The sequence below is a fragment of the Emiliania huxleyi genome, assembly GCF_000372725.1.
Source record: "Emiliania huxleyi CCMP1516 unplaced genomic scaffold EMIHUscaffold_3, whole genome shotgun sequence".
Lineage (NCBI taxonomy): Eukaryota > Haptophyta > Isochrysidales > Noelaerhabdaceae > Emiliania > Emiliania huxleyi.
Genome location: NW_005199770.1, coordinates 2,182,442 through 2,198,429, shown reverse-complemented (window position 1 = coordinate 2,198,429; position 15,988 = coordinate 2,182,442). Strand labels below are relative to the sequence as shown.

Genomic DNA, 15,988 nt, shown 5'->3' with positions numbered 1-15,988 from the left:
TCGCGGCTGAGGCCTCGTAGGTCACACCGCACAGGCCGACCATTGCGACAAAGGACAAGAAGTAGAAGAAGATCGGAGTGCGGCAAACACAGGCGGTAGCGGTGCTGCCGCCGCCAGTCGGTGCCATGACCTCGGTCTCCTTCGCGCGCCTCGAGCGCTTCTGGCCGTCGACCTTGTCGGAGCCGGTCTTGGTGGCCGAGGAGCCGCTCCACGACAGCGCCACGACAGAGAAGCCCAGGCACCCCATGAGGGCACCCATGAGGAGGGGCCAGGGAGAGCTGCTAGCCATGTCCGTGTTGTCGGCCTGCGGAAAGGCAGGCGAGTGCGACAGACCGTCAGGCAGGGAAAGGCGCGAGATGTGAAAGAAGCGAGTGGCTTGGCAGGGCGCACAAGGGCATGCCGTGTGGCAGGCAGGGCGAGCGGGGTGACGGATTGGCGGTGCGCGATGCTGCGGCGCGGCTCGCCTGGTCCGCACGCTCCAGCTCGCCCTGCTCGACCTCGCCCGTGGAGGAGTCGGCGCAGATGAAGGAGGCGCAGCGTGGCCGCAAGCCGGCAAGGTCACTTGAGATGGAGAAGAGATCGGTCGACTCGGCCGTCTTCGAGTCGGCGATCTGAGTGGCGCGGACCTCCGCGGGCCGCGCTAGCTCCTCCAGCGCCGGTGGCGTGCTGAAGGGCAAGTTCCCCAGGAGGCTGGAGCAGCGCAGCCAGTCGTCGCTGCGCTGCTCCGCCACATCGGTCTTTGGCGGAACCGGCAGAGGCATGGGCACCGCTTCAGTCTCGGACCACTGGGCAGGGATGGGCAGCGACGCCTGCATTGCCAGAGGCAGCTCAGCAGGTGTTCAGGCAGGCAGGGCAGACAGGCCAAGACAGGGCAGACAGGACGGGTGGGCAGGGCCAGAGGGGTGGCGGTTTGGCAGCCGATGCAGTGGCGTGGGGCTGCGGGTCGCCGAGTGCCTGATCCGCCCGCTCGAGCTCTCCCTGCTCGACCTCGAGCAGCGAGGAGTCGGCGCGGTCAAAGGAGGCGCTGACGTGCTGCCAGTCGGCGTAGCCGCATGACAAGAGATCGGACTCGATCGAGTTCGAGTCGGAGACCCGGGTGGAGCGGAGCTCTGCAGGCCACGCAATCTCCCCCAGCGCTACTTCGAGACGCGCATCGACGGCCCGGTCGCTCTGGAGGAAGAGGACGTGCCGGGGCGCTCCCGCTCGCCCGCCGTCCGCTGGCTTGGTCGTTGACGGGCCGAGCGGGGCAGTAAGGCCGATGGGCGCCTCAAGAGCCGTGAGAGGGGTGGACGCCACATCTTGGGGGTCATCGGTCTTGACAGACTCCTTGGTTGGGACTCGAGAAGCGTTCGCGACTCCGTCGTTCGCGCGCCACCCGCCGCCGGCGTGCATGCATGAGCCGGGAGGAAGAGGGGATCCGACGCGGACTGCTGGGCTTGAGACGCTCTGGCGCGCGGTCGCCGCGGCGAGGATGCTCGTGAAGGTGCAGAACATGAACTGCGGCGGATGCTCGTGAAGGTGCGGACCAACGGACTGGGGACTGACTGGGGGGGGACGTGAGATGATTGGGCGATAGAAGGGGGACAATTTCCGGACCGGAATTTTTTTTTGAACAAGTGTTTCCTCGGAGAACGCGCTCGGATTAACACGACGCATTCCCAGGTCGCAGGGTGTGCCACGAAGTGACTGTGTGGCACACGAGATGGGTTCCATTCTTCGAATACCCATAGTTGACTGGGAAGTTGACTGGTTGCCGTGCAGCTGCGTCGGCTCGGTAGGCGGCGTCGAGGGCGTCTCTGGCCGCTGTGATGTCGCTGTCGGTGCCGCCTCCGGCCCGGACGCGGTCGACGGTGGTTTTGAGGGTATGCTCGGCGTCGGTGAGGGCGGCGGCGGCGTTGGCGATGGCCACATCTCGGGCGTGACGATCCTCGGGCAGCGGAGAGGTGAGGCACAAGGCTTTGAGGTCGGCGTCGAGCTGCTGCAACCGAGGGTGTTCGACGCCCCACGAGAATGCGGTGAAGTAGTTAAGGAGGCACTTGGAGCCACGTTCGCTGTCGGTGATGATGCGCACAAAGTCGTAGTCGACGTGGTTAGGGCCTCCAGCTCTGGTGACGTTGCAGCTGCGAACGAACCTGGCAAAGATCTCTGGCTTGATCTTGTACTTGCCCGCCTCATATCCGGGTTCGTCGCGCATCGCATGTTCGGGTGGTGCCTTGGCCTGCGGAGTTTTGTTGATGAATTCGTCGACGACCTTTCGGCTCCGGCCGTCTGCAGGTTTGAGCGAGTTGAAGCAGTTCCATGCCTTCTTCCACTCGCGTCGGTTCGCCCAGTAGAAAGCGGACCTGGTCTGTTCCTCCAGCGTCTGCGTCCGGTTGGAGTCGGAGACGGGCCGGTCTCCCTCTTGTTCGGGCCGTGCGGGGGGAGCGGAGGCGGAGAGGACGAGCTCGCGAAACAAAGCCATGAAACCGTCGGGGGACGAAGCACAGGCGGCGGCCCGTTGCACCATCTGGTCGTACGTGTACTTCTGCGTGCCGACGGGACGGCAGGTGATGAGCACGGCGGACACGACGGCGTAGCAGGCTCCGCGTGCACCATCGAGGGTGCCCGGCTTCCGCGGCGTGCTGGCAAACGCCTCCATGCCAAAGAGGATTGGTGCCCGGCACAGGTCTCGGTACTCCTCACTCGCAGGGAACTCCTGGTGATGCAGTTGCAATCGTTTGAAGGCCTCGAGCGAGATGCCGTCGGTGAAGCAAAGGTTAAAGTCGGCGGCCGGAGTCGTGTTGAGTTTGAGAGGGTCGATGGCGGCCGAGGGGTTGCCGCACGCGTTGTGTAGCGCGGCGACCGCTGCTCTCTGTATGTGGGCGGCGCCGGGGACGTCGTCGAGGTGGCGGGCCTGCTGGATCCGGCTGGCGGCGGTGTTGGTGCCGACGGCGTGGGTGACGTACGAGCCGGGGGACCGGGGAGGGGCGTGCTCACGGACCCAAGCGGCGGCGGCGTTGCAGTCGGCCGGCGGTCGGGGTGTGTCCGGCGCCCGCGCGTTGTAGGTGTTGAGGCTGGTTCTTGTTGCTGACGTAATGATTGAAGAGGTTGCTCCGTTGGTTGCCTCCCGTGACGATGACGCACGCAAGTATGTGAGAGAGAGAGAGAGAGAGTACGTACGTGAGAGATAGTCTCCTGTCACGCCAAGTTTGCGCGTCGGGCGTTCTGGAAGAATGCAGCCCGATATGTATATGGCCTCTGCCGTCAGTTCCTCCGCCTCGGTCGCGCCCTCGAGAGAGGGGGCTCTCCCCTGCCCGCCCGAGGAGGAGCTGCTTGGCTGCCCGCCGACCTGCCAGCACGACTGCCGCGCTGCGGTCTGTGCCGCTCACTGCTGCAGCTACTGGCCCGACCACCACGCGCAGGCTTTCACCGACCCGCCGCGTCCCGCCGCATGCCCCACGCACCGCCCAGACAGCCTCCTACTGCTGCTTGGAATCTTCTCGATGGCTGCCCCTGGGGCGGAGGCGCGGCGCGGCGACATTCGGTCTCTCGTGCTTGCCCCCGCTGGGCCGGCAGGGCGCATGTCCCATGTCTTTGTGCTCGGGGAATCGGGCGGCAACGGGACGAGCGCAGCAGAGGTTGCGCTGGCTCAGGAGGAGCGCCGCCATGGGGACCTGCTGCTGCTGCGCGTGCGCGAGAACATGAACGCGGGCAAGACGCTCGAGTACTTTGTCGCGGTGGCGCACTGCTGGCGTGCCGCCGCCGCCCCTTCGTGGGTGGCAAAGGCGGACGACGACTCGTTTGTCAATCTCCCCGTGCTACTGCGAGCGCTCGAGCCGCTTCGTGGCGTGCGCGACGGGCAGTTTGGCGTGCGGATCGTCGGGGCCGACCGGGTCGTCCTCGACTGCGCATACAATAGCCGGGAGCTCGCGCCGATGTGCGGTAGCTGCGAGCCAGAGAACGGCGCCTACCGCGTGGACGCGGCCGACCGCCGCTTCTGCAAGTGGGCGGGCCAGCTGTACGGCTTCACGACGGACGTGGTTCGGTGGATCGCCGCGAGCGCGCCCGCTCTCCGCGCGAGCCGCATGGGCCTGTACGCCGGCCACGAGGATGCCGTGGCGGCACGCTGGCTGCGGCTCGGCCACCGCGGCAAGAGGGCGTTTGCCATCGGCCCGTCGATCAGCCTGCCGGGTTGGAACCGGCTGTGGGCGAACGGCAGCCGCAGGGCCGGCTTCGAGCCGAGCTGCCAGAACTGGTGGCAGCGCGCCGTGGTGGTCCACCGCCTCAAGCTCGACCGCGACCTGCGGATGGTGGCCGCCTGCGTGGAGCGGCACGGCAGGGGGCGCCGACCACTGCGCTCCTGCGCCGCGCCCGCGCGGAGCGGCGAGCGGCGAGCGGCGGTGGAGGAGAGGGAGGCGCTACCAAGGCGGGTGCCAGGCGCGCGGTACGTGAGGAGAGTAGGGGACTGGGTGTGGAGAGAGAAGGCACGGGTGGGCAAGTCCTCATTCGGACATTGAGAGCGAGGCGGCAATCAAATTGGGGCGCTGGGGTCCGATCCTCACCTGCTTTTTATCAACAAACCTGAGACGCCCTCAAAATTCCCCTTTGGCGCTTCGCCCACAGCCGATCGAGGCGGCCAACTCGGGCCACAACGCGGGCGGATCCACGCCTTCTGCTGCGGGAAGCACAGCTGATCATGCATCGAATCGTGCAACCGCTCGCCTGCGTGCATCAGCGCCATCGCAGCAGTCCCAGCAGGAGCCCCGTCACAACGCCCCCGACCCAGCCAACCATCACTGCCTCGGACGTGCTCAGTCGCCTCCTTATTCCTCCCTCTCTGGCCACCAACCCCACGGCACCGGGCTCAAGCTCCATTGCCGCGGCCGCTGCCGATCCCGCCCCGCCACCGCCCAGCTCGAGCGGCTCCAGGTGAATCTTGATGGAGTTGCCCAGGAGGCGCAGGTCAGCCTTGCCCAGAACAGAGTCGATGAGCGCCGGCACCAGCGCGTAGAGGTTGCGAAGCAGCGCCCTCTCCACCGCGTCCGGGATCCAAAGGATGTTGTGCGCAGAGAGGTGGTCGTCAACGAGCTCGTCGATCACGGCGCTGTTTCCGGTCAGCATCTTTTCCACGACGTCCTCCGGCTTCCAGTTGGAGTTTGCCTTGAAGTTGAGCGACAGCTCATGACCCGAGATTCCCACACTCGTCGACCTCGCAAAGGCCTGAAGGGCTTGGAAGATGATTGCGAGCGCTGCGAGATACACGCGCCGCTCGAGGGCGTCGGGGATCACCCAGATGTTGAGCTCCTTGTTGGAAAGCATCAGGTCAACCACCTGCTCCAGGCGGGCCACATCGATGGTCTCGGCTGCCATGAGGGCGACCACCGCATCGGCGTCAAAGTCCTCTTTCAGCTCCAGGATCATTTGGTGCTTGAGAAAGCTCACACCGTGGAGGTAGCTTGTCCACTTCAGGAGGTACTTGTACGTGACGCCGATGGCGAAGCTGTACACCTCCCTCTCGATGGTATCCGGGAGATAGGCAATGTTGAGCGTCTGGTGCCGGAGGATGGCGTGGACCATATCGCGGGTGTGTGCCTCGACCATCGAGCGGCGATCGAGCGGGTTCTCCGTGCCTTCCGATGCGGGCAGCACTCTGTGCCTGGTCACCGCGCATGCGCCACAGCCGAGGGCAACTACCGCAGCTCGCGGTCTGAGCAGTCGCATGTATGAGAGGCCAACGCGACAACGTCCGTCTTACAAACCCAGGCCCACGCACCGGGCATCGCCAACGCCCTAGCGCCGGAATCACAGGCTTTACGAACACTAGAGGGCCCCTGCGCGGGCCCCGCCCCCCCCTCGAGGGGGGCGGGGCCCTTGCGACGGAGAAGAGGCCAGAATCGTACAGCAGCAGACGACGGACAACGAAGCAGTAGAGGCTTGCTAGGAAAATTGTAAGGCCGCCGTCAGCCGGGTTTAGATGTGTCTTTTTCGCGGGGAGGTGCCTTAGTGCCAGGTGCACCACATGTCTATGAGGTGTAATAAGCAAGACAGCGGCAGACAACGCGTCGCCACACACACAGAAGCACGCATATACTATGATACCCTCTCTCCTCTCTGTATAGCGCCGACGCCTAGTCGGAGGGCAACCAAGACGCGTCGCTGTCCTCGTCGGAGGCGCCGCCGACATCGGAGTCGATGCTGGAGGAGTCGCCGTCGGTGTAGGACGCATCGGAGGAGTCGTCGGCCCCGAGCGTCTCGCAGTGAGAGGCGTCCTCGTCGGAAGAGTTGCCCGCCTCGAGAGAGTTGCCCGTCTCGACGGCCGATGTCGACGGCCCGCACACATCACCCGCCGCCCGTATGGCCTGCTCGAGGAGGGAAGACTCCGACTCACTGTCGGACGCCGCCTCCGCGGCCGCCGAGCCGCACTCGTCACCAGAGCTCCCGCCCTCGTCGCTCTCGGGAACAATGCACGAGCGGAAGCCCATACCGCGAGTGCGGGGACGACGGGCTATGAGTCACATGCTAGGCTTGGCGGCGGCGGCACGCCCGTTGCGGACAGGGCGCGATGCGGACGCCGGCGAGGCGGCGGCGGCGGCCCGCTTGGACGGGGTCAAGCTCTTGGCCTCCTTGCTCCCCCCCTCGGCCGCCACGCCGGAGGGCACCTCTTTGGACGGTGATGCGGAGGACGAGGAGGAGGAGGAGGAGGAGGCAGAGCCGCCTGCGGAGGGGAGGGGACCGAGGCCCGCCTGGAGGATGGCCAGCTCCTTCTGGATGGTGGTGGAGACCTTGCCAAACGCATCCAGCTTCGTCGCGAGCGCCTTCAGGCGAGCGCTCGTAGAGGTGGAACTCGAAGATCCGCCAGCATGCCTCGCAGGCACCGATGCACCGAGCGTCCTGAAAGTTCTGTATCTCGTCGACATCGATCGCGTCGTTCTCACCGCAGACGCAAGTCATCGCACGGTCGGGGCCCTTGTACACGTATTTGTAGAGGTACTTTACAGAGCTGACGGAGCAGCACACCTCGACGTTGATGTGCGCATCGTACTTTAGCAACAGGTACGGGCTGTAAGGGACGACCCATCGGTTGTCGACAACGCGGCCCTTGTGGATTACGGGCGGCGCTCCAACCTCTGGAGGACGTCGACGGTATTCGGGGTAGATCTCCATCTCGCTGAAAGTCGTGGCCGCATGAAACGGCTTCGGGAAGCCTTTAGTGCAGAAACCCTCCTTGCTGAGGCACGGCGCTCCACGGTTACGAGTGCAGTCATTGTGCACCATATGTTCCAGCACGGCCTCGTGCAGCCTGACGGCTTGATCGTACGCTTTGGCCTGCTCGTCGTCATTCGGGCGAGGGCCAACTGGCAGCGGCGGTATCTCTGCGAGAACGGTGTCGTCAATCTCGTCGGCACAGGTGAGGCGGAACTGGCTATCGAGGATACACAAGATGTGACCGTGCGGCAGCCCACGCTTTTGAAACTCGGTGACGGAAAGGTTCGCATTGGCGGTCCCAAAGATCGCTTTTTCTTTGATGTCGGTCAGCAGTTCATTCAGCTTTTGACGAAAGACTCGGCTCACAATGTCTGGTCGATCGCACGCCTTCAGCCCCTTGGGGAGGGAGTTGACAATCTCGGGCCAGTTAGGATTGCACGTGAACGTGATGAAGAAGGATGGTTTACCGTGCGCGCGAACGACCGCCATCGCATCTTGATAGCGTCGGTGCAGATCTCGATTGCCGCCGACGAAGCTGCTGCTGAGAACGACACGCTTGCCGATTTTCTTGCCAGCGTCCCCCGCTGCGACATGGTCGACGAGGTTTTGGTAGAGCACGGCCCGAATAGTTGTCTGATTGTGACGCTGCCATTGCAGCCTGCAATGCTCCGCCTTTGCAAAGGCGCTGCATACGTACTCCTAAAGACACGGACGTGCGATCGTGAGCAATGTAGGGCAGCACGCGCTCTCGGGGTATGCCTCTCGTTTACGTGCCTGAAAGAGACGGCACGACATGAGGAGCGAGTTTGCCCCGTCTTGGTCGACACGCCACTGCACACGATAGGCGTAGAAGTCGCAGGGACTGATGGACTGCTTGCTGCCAGTCTTGGTCATCCCGATCTTCCATCCGTCGTCGCCAGCTGGATGGAGGATGACGAAGTGAAGTGGGTCGTACCCTCGATGTGTCTCGTTGATTGTCTTGAGCGCGCCCCCCCGCATCTTGACCACGATATCTCGGCCATTCTCATCGGCGTCGGGCTTGAGAACAGCCACCTCGGCGTAATCTTGGCGGCCGTAGGTTTTGTCACTGGGCGATAGTCGATCTGTTGGCATTCGCTCATGGACGGGTCATTGATGTACGTCTGAACGAATTGTTTCGACTGGTTGTCATTCGGAGCGAGGGACCCGATGAAGTGGTGGACTCTGCCCTGGATCACGACGGTCGGACTCCACGTGCTTGAGCCCGGAAGATTGTTCGGCCGCTTGACCTTTTGCGAGGCGAATGCTAGCGTGTTGTTGATGGCGCGGGCAAACTTCCGAAGTGTCTTGCCGACGACGCCATCAGCATCGTGCCACAATTTGGTGACTTCCGGACAGGGCGTGCAGATGGGCGGGAGCGAGACCTTGTTCTTCTTGCAGCATATGGAGCCGTAAGTAGGGTTGGACGAGGTGACCTCGCCCGGAAGCAGCTCGGCGCCACAGCCAGCGCACGTGGTGGAGGTGCTCTGCTCTTCCTTTGTGAGAGCGAGCCTACGGTATGAAGAAAGTAGCACGTGTTAGGATCGCGCAGAGTGCGGCCGGGGCGGCGTCACGGCGGGCGCACTTGCCAACGTCGCTCCCCTCGACCAGCAGCGAGCCGTTGAGTATTTCGGAAGCGCGGCGGGCGGGGCGAGCGGCAGCCTGCCTCGCCCTTTTGGCCTGCCGCCGTGTGCGGTCGTCTCGCTTTCCCTTGTCGCGCTGCTCGGGGCTCTCTCGCTTCCTCTGCGCTCGGGACTGGTTTGCGGCCTGGCTGAGCTCGGTTGGACGATTGTTTGGCGAGCGGACGCGATCGTTGAAGAGCCGGCTCCTCGCCTGACCGAGCGTCTCCCTCGGGTTGTCCCTGGCTCGCTCCTCGGCGTCGTCCGTGAGGGACACGCCACGCTCGGCAAAGTACTGGTCCTCCATGTATTGTGCCCACCCAGCCGTGTCGCCAGGAAAGGTGTCGAGGTACTCCTTCCTCGTGAGGATGTGGCGGCCGCGGACGACGGTGCGGCTGAAGGGGACGGTTGCCGTGCCGCCGACCGACGGCAGGCAACCGAGGAATACAGCAAAAAGGAGAAGCCCGCACGCCATCCCGCAGTTCGTACTAAGCTGCCCAAACCACCCAACAGACGGACCGCGGCGGAGTTGCGGCGGCGGAGACACAGCGAAAGGCTGGTTGGCGAGGCGTTCCTTCTCCTGCTGACGGCGACGCGACCGCACAGAGACCTTCCTCGTCGCGCCGTCCTGGCCGCGGGCCGTCATCTCCGCACTGTCTGGTCCACGGTGGTGCGGCGATGTGCTGCGACGGGCTCCACGCGGCGGGCCAGAAAGTTGGGACGGAACTCGCTGCGGCCTTTATATATTGGATGGAGTTGCTTCGTGCCGAAGCCGAATTCTCTCTCGAACGTACGAGTTTCGGACCAGGCTTGTGCACATGTCCTGGCACGCTGACCGGCGTGCGTGTTCAAGTTTTTCTCGAAAGGAAAGTTTTTTTCTCCGTCGTGCTCATGGTCGCGTCCGCCACAAGCACAACATGCACATGCACATGCACAACATGCACAGCATGCACATGTGCATGTGCATGAACGGGAAAGGCGCTTTCGCTTTAACACACACAAATGGCACACGGCCCTCTCTCTGACTACCTGGACTACCCGCCGCACGGGTCGCTATTGTTGACCAGCACCAGCGGGTGGCATGCAAACGGCCCTCCCAGCTCTCTCCACCGCGCGGCGAGGGAGGTGACGGTGGAGTAGGTCCCGACCACCATCGTCCCCAGCACAAAGGCGACAATCAGTGCGAGGCCGATCCGCTCGCCAAGTGGCAGCCGGGTCGAGGCGGCGCGGCCGAGCCGCGCGAGACGGAGGAGCGACGCCTCCGCCGCCTCGTCGCTCTCTCTCGCGGTCGCGCCGAGGTCGCGGCAGAGGGCGCCGAGGTAGAGGGCGACGGGGAGGAGGAAGTTGATCGGGCCGGAGAGCAGCCCGCCGATGAGCCCCAGCAGCGGCTCGAAGAAGGGGACCTGTGAAAAAAGAAAGACAAACTGGAAAAAGAAATGCGTGGAGGGGCGCCAGCGGCGGCTCGAAGAAGGGGACCGCGTTCGTCACGCCGTATGAGAAGAGCAGCATTGCGAGCGAGAGAGCGGCGTGGCGCGCGTAGCCGCGCGCGTCGCGCGCGTCGGCGGCGGCGGGCGCGAGGCGCCCTACGGGGTGTGGGTGTGGGTCGCTCGCTGCGTGTTAATGCGTGGCGCGGCCGGCACCGCCGTAGAGCAGGGGCGGCGAGGCTGCCGTGTGCGGAGCGCGCGAGCACGACGCTCTTGACCATGTAGACGATGGTCACGTGCAGCAGCAGCAGGCCTACCGGAAGGTGCCCGGAAAGGTCTAGGAGAGGTCTAGGGAAGGTCACGTGCAGCAGCGGCAGGCCCTGCGCGGCGCGGTAGGCCGGGCCGGCGGGCACGCTCTCCACGAGGCTACCTGCGCGGCAACGAGGGGGCGGGGGGGGGGGGGGGTGAGGGTTGAGGCGCTCTCTCCCTCCCCTCGGGGCTGGCGCCGCAAGCGGCGCCGCCTGCGGGCGTCCCTCCGAGGTAGTAGTAGCCTTCCAGGAAAGGTCTAGGGAAGGTCTAGGAAAGGTCTAGGAAAGGTCTAGGGAAGGTCACTGCCTGCGGGCGTCCCTCCGAGGTAGTAGTAGCCGAGGCACGCCACAAGCAAGTAGAGGCCGACCATGATCGGGCCCGAGAGGAGGAAGGCCTTCAGTCATCCAGTCATTGGTTGATACACCAATTCGCATGATCGGGCCCGGGGAGGAGGAAGGCCTTTGGGAAGTCCGCCGGCGCCTCCATCTCCGTCATCATCTCGAAGTACATCCACTGCCCCGCGTAGGCGTACACGAGGTTGGTCGCGCCGCCAAACACTGCGGTGAAGTCGAGGCCCTGGGAGATGGGGAGAGATGGGGAGAGATGGGGAGAGATGGGGAGAGATGGGGAGAGATGGGGAGAGATGGGGAGAGATGTCAAGCAGTGCGGTGAAGTCGAGGCCGTGACGACGGCGCAACGCCCGCAGTGTCACGGGGGCGCGGCTGCGGCTGCGGGTGGGGGTGGGGGTGGGGGTGGAGGTGCGGGTGGGGGTGCGGGCGCGGGTGCGGGCGCGGGTGCGGGTGCGGGCACGGCCACGGGTGGTGGCAGTGCACGCCGGTGCGGGCAAACCAACGAGCAAGGCCCCCTCCTATCCCCCCCCTCCTGCTGGCGCTAGTCGCCATCGCCTGCGCCACCGCGTGCGTCTCGACGCAAGGCGGCCGTCCTCGCGCGGCGAGCTCGCCAAACGCGACCCCGACGCAGAGCAGCACGAGCAGCAGGTTGAAGAAGCAGAGGGCGACCTGCAGGGACATGTCTCGGACATGTCATGGACGTGTCCCGGACATGTCAGCAGGTTGGAGGAGCAGAGCGCGACCGAGTCGCCGAGCCGCCGCAGGCCGACGACGAGAGGCGCGAGCAGGAGCGCGCCGAGCCCAGACGCGGCGGCGAGGCACAGGCGCGCGTCGTAAAAGACGCCCTGCAGGGAGGTGCCGAGGACGAGGAGGTAGGAGGCGTTGCCGAGGAGCGTGTAGCCGTACACGACCACGAAGGTGCCGCCGGCGTACCGCGGCCCAAAGATGCGCCGCGCAGCGCTCCCGAGGCTGTCGATGCCGCGTACGCGGACGTGTGTTCGCGCCATGAGGACACTGACGTACACGGTCACCGGGAAGAGGCCGACGATGAGGAGGACCGTCAGCGCGTACCCGAGCTCGGCGGCGACGGCAGGGAAGGTGAGGACGGATGTGCCGACGATGTCAGACACCATGAGCATGCTCACGCCCCGCCACGAGAGGCGCGGCTTTGCCGGGATCGGCTGCTCGCTCGCGGACATGCGATACGCCGGCTGAACGCTCCGGTGTGCGGCTGCCCTGTCTTGCTGTCGACGAGCGTCCGTGTATGACTACGGAAGAGGAGGGTCGGAACAAGGTTGGGAAAATCCTACCTCCCGCCGCCGCTGAGCCTGTTCGAGCACGGTCGGAGCAGCAGGTCGGATCACGTTTGGGCTGTCCGAGGTTTGGAAAGGGAGCGAGGGGAGCCGGCGAGGCTACTTGTAAAAAGAAACACTGGGGCCATCCCTCCCTTGGGTTGTCTGTTTTCTTTCTTTCTTTCTTTCTGGGTTGTCCCTCCCTTGGGTTGTCTGTTTTCTTTCTTTCTTTTTTTTGTGGTGTCTGTTTTCTTTCTTTTCTTTACTCGGCCAGGACTGGCGCGTTGTAAAAAGAATTTTGGAACAAAAGGCGGTCGCACGACACGATTCACGCGACAGGCGAGGCGCGGGCGACGGCTTCCTCTCGCCCGCACCTCTCGACCCACAAAAACAAAAAGAAAACAGAGCGCGCGAATAAAAAATTACAACAAAACTCCCTCGCACGAATAGAAAACAAGAACACAACGCACTCTCTCACATGACAAGAAAGAATTCTTGCTGTGGACGACATGAAAAGAAAGAAAGAAAACAGACAACCCAAGGGATTTGATCGCCGCCACCACACAGGGATTTTAAGGAGAGGGGTGTGATGCGCTAGCCGTCGCCCACAGGTCATGCAAAATATATCTGAGAAATATTCTTGGGCGTACCGTCGATGTCCCAAAGACAAACCCAAGTAGACCTGCCTGCCAAAGGACTTGTCCTGCTCCGGCCTCCGGGTATCTAAAGAGGCGTCGGACAGCCTCCGACACTTAAGGAAGGTAAGGGGGGGGGGGGGGGGGTCAGCGGAAGCCGAAAGCGCTCGCAAAGAGGAGGAAGCCGAAAGCGCTCGCAAAGAGGACGCGGCGGCGGCCAATGGCCTCCCCCATCATCAGCTCCGTGGGGAGGTCGAGGAGGCGGGCGGGCGGCGGTGTTTCTGGCGAGGGAGCGGCGGTGGCGGCGGAGGCGAGGCGGCGCGAGCGCCGAGGGCGGCGCGGCGCGGGGTGGACATCGCGAGGAAAAGAAAAACATCTTCTCAAGGCGCGAGGGAAAATGGTCGCACATGCGGCTCAACAAGATGGCGTGGCACCCCTTACTCCTCTGAGGTCGGATGAAGGAGGGCCATAAATCTCATCTTCCGTCCCGGATTCGCCTCTCTACAACTCTCGGAGCCGTTCGCAGGTGGCGAAGAGGACGTGGGAAACGCGGAAACACAGAGCCTTGCACCCCTTCGCCCTTCTCATCACTGCCCCGGCGCCCACGCCTCGACCTTCTTGGGCAGCAGCTGGTTCGACAGGTCCTCTCCGTGGCCTAGGCAGGCGTGGCGGCCCTGGCCCCACGTGAAGACAGCACTGTCAGCGGTGAGGGCGAGGCTGTGGCGGACCCCAGCCGAGACAGCGACAATGCACTGGCCAGTAAAGGCCTGGATCTTCTTCGGCAGCAGCTGGCGCTGCTCGTCGCCGTGGCCCAGCTTGCCATCGGCTCCATCGCCCCAGCTCCAGAGGGCGCCGTCGGCGGTGAGGGCGAGACGGTGGTTCTCTCCCGCCGACAATGAGACGACGCGCTGGCCAGTCAAGGCCTCGATCTTCTTCGGCTGCAGCTGGCTCTGCTCGTCGCCGTGGCCCAGCTGGCCAAATAGTCCATCGCCCCAGCTCCAGACGGCACCGTCGGCGGTGATGGCGAGGCTGTGGCTGCATCCCGCCGAGGCAGCGACGACGCGCTGGCCAGCAAAGGCCTCGACCTTCTTGGGCAGCAGCTGGTGCTGCCCGTCGCCGTGGCCGAGCTTGCCGTAGTCTCCATCGCCCCAGCTCCAGACAGCTCCGTCGGCAGTGAGGGCGAGGCTGTAGTTGCCTCCAGCCGAGACAGCGACGACGCGCTGCCCAGCAAAGGCCTCGACCTTCTTGGGCAGCAGCTGGTCCTGCTCGTCGCCGTGGCCCAACCGACCAGAGCCTCCATGGCCCCAGCTCCAGAGGGCGCTGTCAGCGGTGAGGGCAAGGCTGTGGTGCGCCCCAGCCGACACGGCGATGACGCTCTGGCCCGTCAAGGCCTCGACCTTCTCCGGCAGCAGCTGGTTCTGCAGGTCGGCGTGGCCCAGCTGGCCAAAGTATCCATCGCCCCAGCTCCAGACGGCGCCGCCGGCGGTGAGGGCCAGACTGTGCGCACATCCAGCCGACACGCTCACGGCGCGCTCGCCACCCAGCGTCGGGAGGCGGGTCGGCGTGTTGAGCCGCGGCACGCCCTCGCCGTGGCCGAGGAGGCCTGCGGCGTGATCCGGCGCACTGCCGCACGACGAGAGCCGCCCCTCGCCGACGATGAAGAGGCTGTGAGACAGGCCTGCCGCCGCCCTCGCCGGCGGGTTGAATTCGCGCAGCAACGCAGCGAAGCACAGCCACCGCACGGCGCAGCCCTCGCCCTCTGGCTGCGCCGGCAGCTCGAAGCCGCGCTCCTGCGCCCACAAGCGGATGCCCTCCACCGCAAGCGAGGCGTGGAAGAGCAGCGAGACGGCCGCGACGCGAGCGATGTCGAGGGGGTCGTAGCGAGAGATGGCGCGCACGAGGAGCTCCGTGGGGAGGTCGAGGAGGCGGGTGGGCGGCGGCGTGTCTGGCGAGGGAGCGGCGGTGGCGGCGGCGGCGAGGGGGTGGAGCAGTGGCGGGGTGGACATCGCGAGGAAAAGAAAAGGATCTCTCCGCAGTGGACTGCGCAGACACGCTGCGGGGCGGTGGACTTTATGGCACCATGGAGGGTGGTCCGCTGGCAGCCCGACTCCCTGTCATTCCTGCCCCTGTCGGACAAGGTTGTGGGGGGCGGGGAAGAGGCGAAGGACGCGGTGGCAACGCTACAAGCGCTGCACGAACTTGCTGGAGCGGTCCCGGAGGAGGCCGTCCCCGACGGAGCGGTGCCGACCGCCCTCCCCCGGTTCCTACGATTGGTGGGAATGGCGGAGGCGGAGATGGCGGGAGCGTTGCTCGGGATGGAGGGAGGCGCCCTGAGGATGGTGGCCCGAGTGGCCAAGCAGCGGGCGATACAGGTGACGCGCCACTGGCAGATGGTGGGGATCCCTCTCGAGTCGCTCGGGACGGAGCGCTTCCCCACGCTGGCCGCTTGTCATGGGTGCGGCGGTAAGTTTCGCACATTGTTCCACGTGAGGCCGGAGGACGGACCTGCGGCTGCGAAGGTGGCTGAAGAGGTGGTTAGCGCCATCCTGGAACGGATCTCTGAGCGGGTGGAAGGGGAGGCGGAGGAGGGGATGAGAGCGCGCCTGTGCCACGCCATGCAGGGACAGGGGGTGTTTGTGTGCTTTTGTTGTGCAGCCCCTGTGGTCCATGAGAAGAGGAGGCGAGGAGACGGGTTGGCGGCGAGGGGGGGGCAGCCGCCGCAGCGAGCGATCCGAGGATCGAGCGGGGGACCGATAGGCTAGAGAGATCAACGCTGATCGATCAACGTCAGCCGAGACGCCCGAGTGAGTGGCTCACTATACGGCTTTTAGTGTGGTAGTACAAGATAGACTCACATGGTCACAAGTCTTTAGTAAAACGCCAGCACTCGACACGACGAAGGTGTATTGGGCTCGAAGGCGCGGTGAACACAGCCGCCTCGAGCGTACCGCTAAAACACGAGCCGAGGTGGGAGGGGGCGGCGGCGGCGAAGAGGCGGGAGAGCTGGGTCCAGTGCGCTCTGCTGCTGCCCCCCCCCCCCCCCCCCCAAGCAGCAGCGCTCTGCTGCTCCTGGGGGGGGGAGACCCCCCCCTGGGTCAGTGGGCATGCTGGTGGGGCAAAGGTGGCTGGCACGCCACGTGAGCAAAACACACTGTT

The 15,988-nt window shown here is 64.9% G+C and overlaps 3 protein-coding genes across 3 annotated transcripts; 1 reads left to right on the top strand and 2 right to left on the bottom strand.

Moving 5' to 3' along the window:
- Positions 1-3,560: 3,560 nt before the first annotated feature.
- On the top strand, positions 3,561-4,496 carry EMIHUDRAFT_195725 (hypothetical protein; the record flags this gene model as incomplete). The annotated part of the gene is made up of 1 exon (XM_005775499.1): positions 3,561-4,496. One exon carries the CDS (start codon positions 3,561-3,563, stop codon positions 4,494-4,496), a length of 936 nt encoding a protein of 311 aa, XP_005775556.1.
- A 1,611-nt stretch (positions 4,497-6,107) lies between these two features.
- Positions 6,108-9,468, bottom strand: EMIHUDRAFT_195723 (hypothetical protein; the record flags this gene model as incomplete). Its single annotated transcript, XM_005775498.1, has 5 exons — positions 6,108-6,422; positions 7,267-7,884; positions 8,023-8,272; positions 8,371-8,715; positions 8,789-9,468. 5 exons carry the CDS (start codon positions 9,466-9,468, stop codon positions 6,108-6,110), a joined length of 2,208 nt encoding a protein of 735 aa, XP_005775555.1.
- Positions 9,469-9,856: 388 nt separating this feature from the next.
- EMIHUDRAFT_461235 (hypothetical protein) lies at positions 9,857-12,299 on the bottom strand (the record flags this gene model as incomplete). The annotated part of the gene is made up of 5 exons (XM_005775497.1): positions 11,649-12,299; positions 11,461-11,574; positions 10,978-11,131; positions 10,525-10,676; positions 9,857-10,225 (listed from the first exon to the last, which is right to left on the bottom strand). The coding sequence occupies exons 1-5, from the start codon at positions 12,102-12,104 to the stop codon at positions 9,857-9,859; spliced, it is 1,245 nt and encodes a 414-aa protein (XP_005775554.1). The 5' UTR covers positions 12,105-12,299.
- Positions 12,300-15,988: the final 3,689 nt, after the last annotated feature.